The sequence below is a fragment of the Martes martes genome, assembly GCF_963455335.1.
Source record: "Martes martes genome assembly, chromosome: 5".
In the NCBI taxonomy this organism is placed as follows: Eukaryota; Metazoa; Chordata; class Mammalia; order Carnivora; family Mustelidae; genus Martes; species Martes martes.
Window position 1 is genome coordinate 87,280,805 of NC_137892.1, and position 12,116 is coordinate 87,292,920.

Here is a 12,116-nt window from a genome sequence, read left to right on the forward strand (position 1 = left end):
AAGATAATTTAAATAGTTCTCTCTGTTGCACATGTCCAAATTTACCCAGACTGTTAGAGATACATTCATTCTGAAACTTTAGAACACAATAGGCTCTAAAATTTCCCAAATTCTATTGTTGGCATAATCTGATTCAAAATTTAAAAGTCTCCAAAGAGACCCAAAGCAACTTTCATTAAAACCCCCTGCTTATCTAACTGCAAATTCTAACCTGAAACATGAACAAGAACATATACTACTAGTTATAATAAATAAGTTAGAATGATCATTGGAATGTCCCTCCAGGAGGCCCTCAATTTTCCTATTTGTCTTTCAAATAACCTACCCTTCTGTGCATTACATACTGACACCCCTAAAGAGACTTCCTAAGCTGATCCCAGATACTCACATGCAGCAGATAACTAACATTTGTAGCTATCATACCTCACTGGTGCTGGTTTGTGTAGTTATCTGACCATCTTGATGCATTTGTTCTTTGTATTTTATTTAAGTGGAGGAGGTTAAAAAAAAAAAAATCAAATGGCTGACATGATACAAACCAATGGTCTTTAAATTTAACACAACTGGGACAAGAATAGAAATCAGGAGGAATGAGTAATCTTTCACCTCAGCTGGGTACTCACAGGACTTAAACAGTGGACTATATTAGAATGAGAAAAAGAGCAAAGGCAAGGAGGAACAAGCAGAAAATACTGGAAATAAATTATCTAAGATTATGTCTAAAAAATGAAGCAAAACTGGGAATTCTGGAATGATTTAGATCGCTACAACTCCTCCCCATTTAGTCCATGAGGTTTTGCAGAACCATTTTCAAATACATCTTCAGGAATGTATTGAGTCTAAGGGAAAGGAACTTCTTGTGCTGGGGAAAAAAAAGAAAAAAAAATAAAAATTGGCCCCAAACCAATTTTTTTTTGTATTTAGTGAATGATTCTGCATGAAGCTGTATGAATAAAGATTAGAAAAAAATTGCCTTGGCAATGAAAAAATGCAAACCAAGAAATTAAACACTAATCTACAGCAAAAGTTGCTACACAAGAGACGTTTATTAATGTTCTGTTGTATTTACAGTTTTAACATAGCAAACCAAGGTGAATTACCACTTGGCAGAAAGCACATCATTCTACGTTTATAACTCATCGGCTTCTGCTAACACATTGTAAAAGCAAGTAGTACTACAGTATGTTAGGGATCATCTCAAAAGTTCCAAACTAATCCTTTCTTTGCTCCTAAGTACCTACTCCCCTCCCTACCCCAGCCCCTAGCCTAATCATCAGGAGAACCCCCCTCCCCCGCCTAAAAAAAGGGAAAAAGTGGGGGTAGGGACTCTAATCACACAGAAAGTGTCAAGAATTCCATCTTAGTAAATAAGCTGCATTTGTCCTTGCCCTTTTTATTTTATACGGTGACAACAACTTTACAATTTTTTAGGTTCATAACACAGAACAATAAGGTACTGCAAAATTTAGAATACAGACTATAAAAAAATTAATGCTTATTTTTTACCAATTAAGAACATATTCTTGACCACACCTTAAATGTATTTTGCACTATGATTTTGCTTCCAGGTCTTCACAGTACAAGTGAATAAATTTCTAGATTAATTTTAACAGCGAGTATTGATTATGTGCAGAAATGCAGTCAAAACAAAAGTTTTAACTTTTGAGAAAACCCCCTTTAAAATGGCCAGCATTATACATATCTTACACTAAAATACTTAATTCCAAGTTCAGTTTGAGATTGAGGATGAATAAAGCAAGACTGCCCCCTACTGACTACAGGGGCAAGGCTCATGCTATTTAAAATGACTACAAACAATAGATAAGGCATTATTAATACATCACATACTTGATTGCGAGAGATTTTTCAAACATTAACCACTAATGATTCAATGATTACAGAATTTTGCATTAACTATTAAAATTTTACACCTAGGAACAAATAAAGAAAAATGATCTTTTTCAACAGTACTTTTATTTTTTTAAAGCAGGTGATTATTCCTCTGTGTTCTGCATCTTGATTCACTTCCTGCAGGTGTTCTCTTGCTTCTTCAGAGAGAATTCATAAATGCAGGAAGGCCTTTGCCAGAAAACATCTGCGAGAGAAGGATATTGAATATTGAAACTCTAGTTAGCTTGTTATTTTGGCCAAGAGAAGGATGTAGTCACAAAAGAAGGCAGGATGTTTGGAGACACCAGAAGTACATTTTAACATAGCTTTAAGATTACTATACACTGACATCATACTATTCAATAAACATTAAAATTTCAGTTCTTAAAGTTACCAAGGACTCTAGAACAAGGAAGAACGTGCGTGAATGCTTTCTCTAAAGCCCATGAGGCCAGGAATCTCTCTCTCCAAACTTCCTCACCAAAGAATGAAATGCAAATACCACTTCCTTCACCCTGCACCAAACTGCCACAGCAATGACTGTAACTTGGGGGCCAGGACACAGCAGAATCCAAGGGCAGAGGTGATTTTCCTGATACACCTAAAACCCTGCCAGTTCTGCCAGATCTCACACAAAGATTTCTGATAAGGATGCCAATGATGTCATGCTGTACCATGTACTATGTACTTTGCGGCATGGCAAAGTTAAAAACAATTGTAAACTCACAGGTATCACAGATCCTTCTTTTTAATCAATTAGGAAAAGAGAATGTATTTGGGGGCACGTATATCTGACAAAAAGTTGATAAAAAAATTTTTTAAGATTGATTTATTTATTTGACAGAGAGACACAGAGAGAGAGGGAACACAAGCAGGGGGAGTGGGAGAGGGAGAAGCAGGCTTCCCACTGAGCAGGGAGCCAGAAGCCAGGATCATGACTGGAGCCAAAGGCAGACGCTTAATGACTGAGCCACCCAGGTGCCCCAATAAAACTAATTTTTTTAAAAAAGGATATGAATGAAATAAACACTCTTAAAATAATGTCCATATATTGTAAAGTCCAGTTTTTACCCCATATTTTGAGGAATTTCTGTATTGGTCTAATTGTTTTGGTTTTCATGGAAATAATGGGGAGAAGTACAAGGAACTCCCAATATTCATGCTAAAGAAAACCACTAAAGAGATACATGCTACCAAATAAATATTTGAGAAAATACCTTGTGGTACCCTGCACCAAGGAAGAGTTGGATGAGTTACTATGTAGACCCTTAGCTTACTTCTCCACCTTTCCAAATTCCTGTAAAAGCTCCAAGCAGCCCTCTTCTATCTTTTCTGCTTAGACAACTGCAACAATCTTTAAAAGGCTGATAAAATGCAGAGGAGCTATAACAAAAGAGGAAATCAACATATACTTTCTTAAACTGTTAACATTCTCCCAGATCCCAAATTCAGTCAGTATTCAAGGTGACCAGTACCACTGACATAAGAGCAACTTCTGTTTAGATTGAGAAAGCTCAAGATGTGCAGGGACAAAGACATGTGAACACAAGGAACTCGAAAAACCAAGAAGCAAAAACACTTATCCGCAGGCCGACATCAAATGGGAGGTTTCTGCCAGGAGGCTAGACTTCCTACAAACTTAAGTAACTTCAGTTTTAGCTGTTTCCATTAACAACTGAAAACTGATGTAATTGTTCCTATTCACCACAACACTAGACTTTAAGAACACAGTCCAGATAACTATCTGGCCACTTTCCTTAGACCAGGCTGCTTCCACAGAGGTGAATTAGCTTTAATAGCTCTATCAAAGTCAGCGCCACCTAGCAAACATTCCAATTCCATTAAGAGTGCCTAGACAGGTTAGCAACGGGTGATCTCAATCACTGTACAGACTCCAGAGGAAAACGACCGCTAGAGAGGAGCTCACTGCTAAGACCCGGAGGCCTGTTCAGATGGACTTGACTCACAAGTTGTAACAGAAACAATGGTGGCACACAACTGGAGGACAGAAGGGTTTTAGGGACTATGGGCTTTATTACTAAACTGTAGATCAGATCACTTCAGAAACCAAAGGGACCAGGAGCCTACAGATCATTTAATTTCAAGAGGAAGACAAGTATTTCTTCCTGAATGTTATGCGAAATTTTTAAGCAAAAATTCCACTGAAATTTCTACTACCTTGCCACTTTCTAACATAGTCCAATAAACCAAACTTTACTTTGAGGTAAACTTCCTTTAGTAAATTGAGAGAGTTACTAAAGAGGGGAAGATTATATGATGAGACAAATCAAAGCACTTAACATCATATGGGGGAAAACTTAAATATCTGGTGTTTAATAGGGACAGCTTACCAGGTCATAGGAATCATTTAATTATGAAGGGCTCTACCTCATTAATGTCAGGGCTTAAAAAACTTTCTTTCCTCAGGGCTCCTGGGTGGCTCAGTCAGTTGACTGACTGCCTTGGGCTCAGGTCATGATCCCAGGCTCCTGGGATTGAATTCCGCATCATCAGGCTCCCTGCTCAGCTGGGAATCTGCTCCTCCCTTTCCCTTTGCCCCTTGGCCAAAGGGTAAGAGTGCTTTCTCTCTCCAAAGCAAAACAAACCCCAAAACTTTCTTTACTCCTATTTCACAGGTGGTTAAAATAACAGAATTTAAAATCTACTGTGCCTATACATGCAAGTACTTTCAGAGTAGTGCTGGCTACAGTTAACTGCGTTACCACGTTCCAGCTACTGTAGCTAAATCCTCAACTACTTGGCAGTATCACTGGAAGTGGTACTCCACATACATTTATCTTCCAGGTAGCTGGTAAATAAGAAAAAGTATGACCACCAAGCATTTTGACCCTTTCAGATACAGAGATTTCTGAAAGGGATGTGTTTCTTTTTAAACACTACAGGAGCATTTGCATTTTGTTCTTCTGCTTCCTTGAGGTCACGCCCTTTGGGTGCTGCGGGCCCCACCTCTAGCAGTTCCTTTTGGCTCTTCTTGCTGTGGGGTAGGAAACCAGGTTTCCTTTATAGGCTTAAATGCGCTCCCAAAAGGGAATCTGAAAGCAGCCCCTGAGATAGTAGTACAGGAGCTTTAGTGTTTGTAACAACTACTTTAGCTGATTAGAAAGAGGGCTTCTGGGGTCATTTCAAGGTCTTTTTGCGTGTACTGTATTTTGGGTCGCCTGAAAAGAAAAGTCCCTATTCTGGGGCGCCTGGGTGGCTCAGTGGGTTAAAGCCTCTGCCTTCGGCTCAGGTCATGATCCCAGGGTCCTGGGATCGAGCCCCGCATCGGGCTCTCCGCTCCACGGGGAGCCTGCTTCCTCCTCTCTCTCTCTGCCTGCCTCTCTGCCTACTTGTGATCTCTCTCTCTCTCTCTCTCTGTCAAATAAAATAAAATCTTTAAAAAAAAAAAAGAAAAAAAAAAAAGAAAAGTCCCTATTCTTATACCTTTTTCCAGTAAAACGCCAGATCTTAGGACCGCATGGGAATTAAGTTATTCTTCTGTTACGGCAAAGCTATTTTAAAAGTCCCTACCTGTGTCTTTCCAGCAAAAGGTAAACCTACAGCTAGCTTTCAACTAGCCACAACTACATTAAATGAAGAAGTCTCAATGAAAGAAAATAAAATCTTCATTCTTCACAAGATGGTTTGCTAGCACAACTCGAAACTAAATTAAATTTCCTCTGAACTGGAGAAACATTCTACATTTGGATCTAGATGAACAGTTTTTACCCCTGTCAATGGACAAAGGAAATTCAGTCCCATGGGATATTACAGCTTTTCAGATTCACTCTGGGGATACTGACAATTAGTAAGGAAGTCATTAGAATTCTAAATGTTGCTCTAAGTCCCCAAACCCCTAATTTAGAGGTCTGAATCCTCTGGGCATGTCAGAAATGATTTTAAATCGACTAGAATAGCAAAGTCAGACAGAAAAGGAAAGAAACCTACTATGCCCTCCACTGGGGGATGCCTGAAGTTTCTGACAACTCCTAAAGCACAAAAAGCCTTCTGACTCCAAAATACAGAGAATCACAGGCTTATCATGTCTCTTCACAGCTCCAGGAGCATTAGTACTAACGGCTGCCTACTTCAAATCATAACCCACCAAAAAAGACACTTTGCTTTACATTTAGAATACTCCTAGAAAACATTTCAGAATTTTAAAAAATCCAAACAGAACAGTAACAATTTTTAGAAACAAAAGCCCCTCGGGGTGCCTGGGTGGCTCAGTGGATTAAAGCCTCTGCCTTCGGCCCAGGTCATGATCCCAGGGTCCTGGGATTGAGCCCCGAATCAGGCTCTCTGCTCAGTGGGGAGCCTGCTTCCTCCTCTCTCTCTCTGCCTACTTGTGATCTCTGTCCATCCAAAAAAAAAAAAAGCCCCTCAATACAGTCTCTGACAATATAGGAAAACCGAGAAGTTCAGGCTTTGTCCTAACCAGGTTGTTACTTGTTGTGTATTAGAAACAAGATGAGAAAGGGACACCTGGGTGGCTCAGTTGGTTAAGAGTCTGCCTTCAGCTCAGGGTCCTGGGATTGAACCCCATAACGGGCTCCCTGCCTAGTAGGGAGCCTGCCTGTGCATGTGTTCTCTCTCTGTCAAATAAATAAGTGAAATCTCTTAAAAAAAAAAAAAAAAGGAAAGAAACAAGATGAGGAAGGTGTGCAATCCCCTACTAAATACTGAAACTTCCTTCTAACTGAAGAATGAAGAGAAGAGACAAAGGTGTGATCTCAGTCCATTCAGAAATCCAAAGCTACCACTTGACTAGACTAATGGAATCTATTATTTTTAAAAAAGAGAAAGAAGGGGCACCTGGCTGGCTCAGTCAGTAGAGCATGTGAGTCGATCTTGGGGTTCTAAGTTCAAGCCCCAATTTGTAGAGATTATTTAAAAATAATTTTAAAATATTAAAAGAAGAGAGAGAGAAATCTGTCCCTCAGGATACTTTGGGCACCAAAAGATTAGGTAACTTCGGCACCCTCTTTAACAAGGAGAACCATGGCAACCCAAAAGAATAAACTTTTGAATCTTTGGTAGGTAAGAGTTAAACCTAAGGCTTAGAAATAATTACCAATTATAATGAGATATGGAGAGGAAAGAAAAAAGATGACAACAGTAACTTCTTAAAACTGCAGAGAACATGTGGTTAAGTCTCTTATTAAAGTTAGGATGTCCTAGACCCAAAGACATGGGCATTAGGGGCTAGGCTGACAATGTTAACGTCCACCTGTGTCCTAACTCAAATTCAGGATATGCCACACACTTTCAAGTATGCAATAAGACATTCCCCTTCTCAAAAAAAAAAAAAAAAAAAATCAACACGTGATAATCTTGATGATTACAATTTTCTTTCAAATAAAAGTACATACTCCCTTGAAGAAACTTACTTTAACAACACAAGCTTAAGTTCTTTGTATGCTTTAACTTTTGTAAGAAATGCCTTATGAATATACTCTGCTATCATGCAAATATCTGAACTTACCTATCACTATAACTGTCTGTTATTTACATAAGGATACTTAATTATACATATAAGCTGCTTAATGTAATATGCGATATACAGAAAACCTGAAAAATGTTATCATATCATGCTTGAAAGAATTTTTATCATATTCAAGAAATTCTCATATTACTCTGCTGTTCACAAACTTTTAATGCTGTCCCCTATCACCTGGCAAATTAAATATGGTGGCTACTTTCTTTCCTAGAAGCACACATCCTGATACCACCATGTATCTTCAAAACAGGGAACTCCATTCTTAGCATATGATTACCTACGCAAACTGTGACTACCCTACAGAAAATACAGAACAAATTAATGTTCATGAAGGGTTAGCCTTGCGTGAGCCAACATGTCACTGGATTTTAAGGCTGCTCTATGAATTCTATAGTTCCACTGCAAATGGGCTTAGTTTTCAGTACTTAAGATACTTAGATATTTGAGAACACTGTCTCAACCTGCCTCTTCCCGCCTTGGCCTTCAATATTCCTTTATGCTATAATCAAACTCTTGTCCCTTGAGCAAGCTCCATTCTTCCTTGCCTCTATTTACACTCCTCACTCTGCTTCAAGTGATTCTGAAATCTTCCCCACCTTATCCAGTTTTCACTAGTAGAAATTCTACCTACCACTTAACATTTATCTCAACCAGTACACCCTTTACAAAACCTTGCCTGCTCTTCAGGGGGCAGCTGGCTGGCTCAGTCAGTAGAGCATGCGACTCTTGATCTTGGGGTTTGAGTTCGAGCCCCACACTGGGTGCAGAGATTACTTTGAAATAAAATCTTAAACAAAAAAAGTCTTGCCTGATCTTCAACTAGCCTAGTCCCTAGATGTAAAGCAAGGCTCCCCTCCATGACCCACTCATCCCCAAAAGGCTTAAGTAACAATTAGCTAAGTTCAAGAAGTCCTGTATCTTGGTACCAGAGATCTCTCTCTCTGGTGTACTCTTTCCCAAGATTCCAGAGCTCTTCCTTTTTGTAGCTACTGATGTAAGATGGAACAAGCTCTGGGGAAAACTACATAGAAATCAAAGAGGAGCCTCAAATCAGGGCTTAGACCTTCTGTTCTAGCTAGGCAGAGGAAAAGGCCCTTTCCCCCTCCTTTCCTTGCATTTGACCCTCCTTAGCACCAGAGTGGTAATATCAGGGTATGAACCTAAAGAAGGGCACCAGGAAAGTCTCCCTGACTAATTTTAAGAGACAGAAGCCTTGGTGAGCTTGTAAGTAAACTAGACAAAAGGAGTTTCTTCACAGTGGAACTCTGGAGTTTAGGGGATCTAATTAAAGCTTGGTGATTAGGCCTGAAAGGCTCCTTCCCACTATTTTCCTTTGGAACTGGTACAACAATAAGCAGTGGCTTCAGGATTCAAGACTCAAAGATCTAGGACCCCATAGTTGTAGGCAAATATCCTAGCTCCCCGATGACTACTAAGACACTGGCCTCTTCTCTATTGTCAGAATATGAGATGATGTTTTCTCCTATGGCAGTTTTTCTAACTTGCCCTTTCAACAGCTTTTTATGGAAACACCCCTTACTAAACTAGAAACTGCTAAAAGGCAAGGACTGTGGCTTCCTTACCTTCTCTGTATTTCCTACTACAGGGGGTATACTCTACTCTGAACCTGAACAGCAATCTGCAATGTATTATGTGATTATTCTGGGACTAAAATAAACTTTTGTTTTTTTAATACCTTTAATAAATAAAGAGAACTCTGGTCCTGGGGAGATTTGAGAAAGTTTCTGGCATCTTCCGAACCTTTGCATAATTGATAAATCCTCTGAGAAACAGGAGAAAGCCTGATTTAAAAAAGAAAAATCAAGAATGAATTTATAGTTTCCATATTAAGTCCCCTCCCCAGAAACATCCCTCTTGATAGCACTACTTCATTGTTTTTCTGCTAAAAGCTATCAAAACATGAGTAATTTTCTCCAAAAATTTCCGAAGATTTCCATTTCTCAATGAGAAGACATAATCTCAAGAGCCCAAATAAAAGTCTTTTTGCACGTTAAGAACCTAAATCTAAAAGGGAAATAAAAAATAAGATGGAGTTAAACATGTACATTTGGCAACTTGACACGCATCATCAAAACCTACCTTCTGGGTTCCCAAAAAGTATTTCAAGATAATTAACCCCCCACCCTCACCCCTGCCAAAAAGAACAGGTTATAAAATACTTCTCTGAAGTAAAAAGAGAAAAAAAAATCCATCCCTTCCTGTCATATCATTTTCTCTGTCAACTGTACATATGCTGTCCACTAGATGTCAGGATCCCCTTACCTACTACAGTTCTTTTTTTTCCCTTAACACCAATGCTTGTATTCTCAACTCTGAACTCCATTTCTCTATTCTTAAAAAATATAGACAAGTAGGGTCCACCTGGCCATTTATTTACCAGGCACTAAGGGAATAAGACTAATTCTGTGTGTCTATGCCAGCAGCTATCCATTCACAGTTGGCACCTCTTCTAACAATCTGTGGGGAAGGTGATGGGCTCCTCCTATGACACCTCACTCGCTCCTGGTCCTCCTCCATTAGCGCTGGTCCCTGAGTCTTACGGGACTTTTTAAAAGCAGCGTTATGGTGATGTAATTCACATAGCATGAATTTCCCTCATGCAATGTACACAGTTTACTGGCTTTAATTTTAGTACAGTTATGGAGCTATACAACCAAGAACTATTATTTTTATTTTAGAACATTTTTAGTACCCCTAAAAAACTTGGTACCCATTCGGCAATCACTCCTCATTCCCATTCTGTTCAGCACCAAAAGCACTAAGTGACTATAGAGCAGGGTCCCTGAATCCTATCAAAATGGAGAACACACCTAACCTATATAGAGGGGACACCTATAGCTCCACTCCAGTAAAAGGGTGGGCGCCATGTGGAAATAGAGGTCTGTTTTGCTAGATATTCCAATTTTTAAGAAAAGCAAAAAAAAAAAAAAAAAAAAAAAAAAAAATCAGACATTTTACATGGAAACTTTTGATTTTTAAATGATGATAGCTAATTTAAAAACCTCTGAAATAACTGTGTAACAAACTAACTACAACTACTGGCTAGGCGTAGCTCACGGGCTGCCAGCTTCAGAGTTGTGTGTGTACCTACTGCAACAAAACACCCCAAAAATTTCTGCAAGAGAAATTCCAAAAATGACCCAAATACTGGGTTCAAATGTACAAATGATATCTGAAGCCTCACCATTTTTTGCTTACTAGTAAATAGTAAGATAGAAAGATTAATTACAAGTATTACAAATTCATTTCCCATGAAACTTTAATATAGGCAGACAATCAATTCATTAAGTTTCTTTAAGTTATCTGTGTTGTCAACAATCAACACAGAAAATACTGTGAAAACACTGAAAATGTGCTTAATGGCTGGTCCACTCAGGATCTGCTTGGATTTAGGCTTGGCGGGGGTGGGGGAGGACAGTCAGCCTTTTTCTTAAAAATACAATTCTGAGAATAAGCAAACCAAGAAACTATTCCCCCAAGGTAACTCTTCTTTGGGGCATTTTTATCATTAAGTATCTCAATAATTAAGGGGGGGGGAATCATGACTTCTCTTTCCATGGAATTCTAATGCCTATCAGCAGAACAGATGGTACCACTGGAGAGGCTGGGGGTGGTGTGATGTAAGACCCATATTTTCCAAGTAAAATATAGATTCAGCAATGCATGGTCTATCACCATAGGCAAAGCAGGTAGCTCCTGAATGTATTAAGCAACTCTTGGGCATGTGTGCTACACTGTACTCACTAGACCCATTAGCAGCATTGCCACCAAGGATCTTAACTAAGACGGCAACAAGTAGGCCCAAGACGGGACAGGAGAAAGTAGTATCACAGAAGCCGGGAGAGGCAGTTAACCATCTTCAATAGCTACAGGATGGCCCTGCTATAATTCTGTAGAAATGACAGCAGTGATGGTGGTCTGTTATTGTATCATACATATTCTTTATACAAAGAATGAAGAAACCACTATTATTCACCCCAATGTTCATTTCTTTGCTTTAAAGTGTCTTGAAAGAAGAGATTTTAAAATAAATACTTTATAAGAAAAAGGATAATCCTAAGATGAAAACCTGAAATTGCCTAGCACTTTTTTTTTTTAAAGGTCTCCTCCTTATTGCTAAATCATTCTTATTCTCATCAGTATTGAACCAAGAATTCTGGAAACCCAATAATGATTCTTCTAGAAGTTATGTCTAGCAGGGCTATACATTTTGTTTCCTGCTGACAGATCCAACTGAACATTGGCCACATACACTCCTGAGTAGTTCAACTGGTTACAATATCCCCGTAAAGAATTCAGGGTGGAGTTTGTGAATCCTTTTGTGGTGATACTTCTCCAGGGGAAAAAACTCATAGAGTCATCTTATTAGCGTGTCCCACTGGTCACATGGGAAACCCGAGAAGTATATATGAATGGGTTAGGAAAAACTGACCCCCACTGAGAGATGTTTTATTAATATGCACGTTCCTCTAATGGTGATGACAAACTAATCTTTAAGAAATATTTTAAAAATTATACTTATATTGCTAATATATTACTGTATTGTAAGCAAAATGAGGGGTTACTAAAAGTAATTTTACTTCTAAAATTTAACAATGATCTTTTCTCTCCTTTGTCTATGTTAAAAGCACTTACCTAAAACCAGGAACACCCACCAGAGCCAGTACTGACCATCAAAATATCCAGGGAAATAGGTAGAAAACTG

At 38.8% G+C, this 12,116-nt stretch overlaps 1 protein-coding gene across 1 annotated transcript in view; it reads right to left on the reverse strand.

Moving 5' to 3' along the window:
* Positions 1 to 1,017: 1,017 nt before the first annotated feature.
* NDFIP1 (Nedd4 family interacting protein 1) overlaps positions 1,018 to 12,116 on the reverse strand; it is a 54,423-nt gene continuing 43,324 nt past the window's right edge. Inside the window, exons 6-8 of the mRNA XM_080804197.1 lie at positions 12,047 to 12,113; positions 9,087 to 9,192; positions 1,018 to 2,095 (exon numbers count right to left, since the gene is read on the reverse strand). Coding sequence (XP_080660323.1) covers positions 9,089 to 9,192; positions 12,047 to 12,113 — 171 coding nt within the window. The 3' untranslated portion in view covers positions 1,018 to 2,095; positions 9,087 to 9,088. The remainder of the gene's footprint in view (positions 2,096 to 9,086; positions 9,193 to 12,046; positions 12,114 to 12,116) is intronic.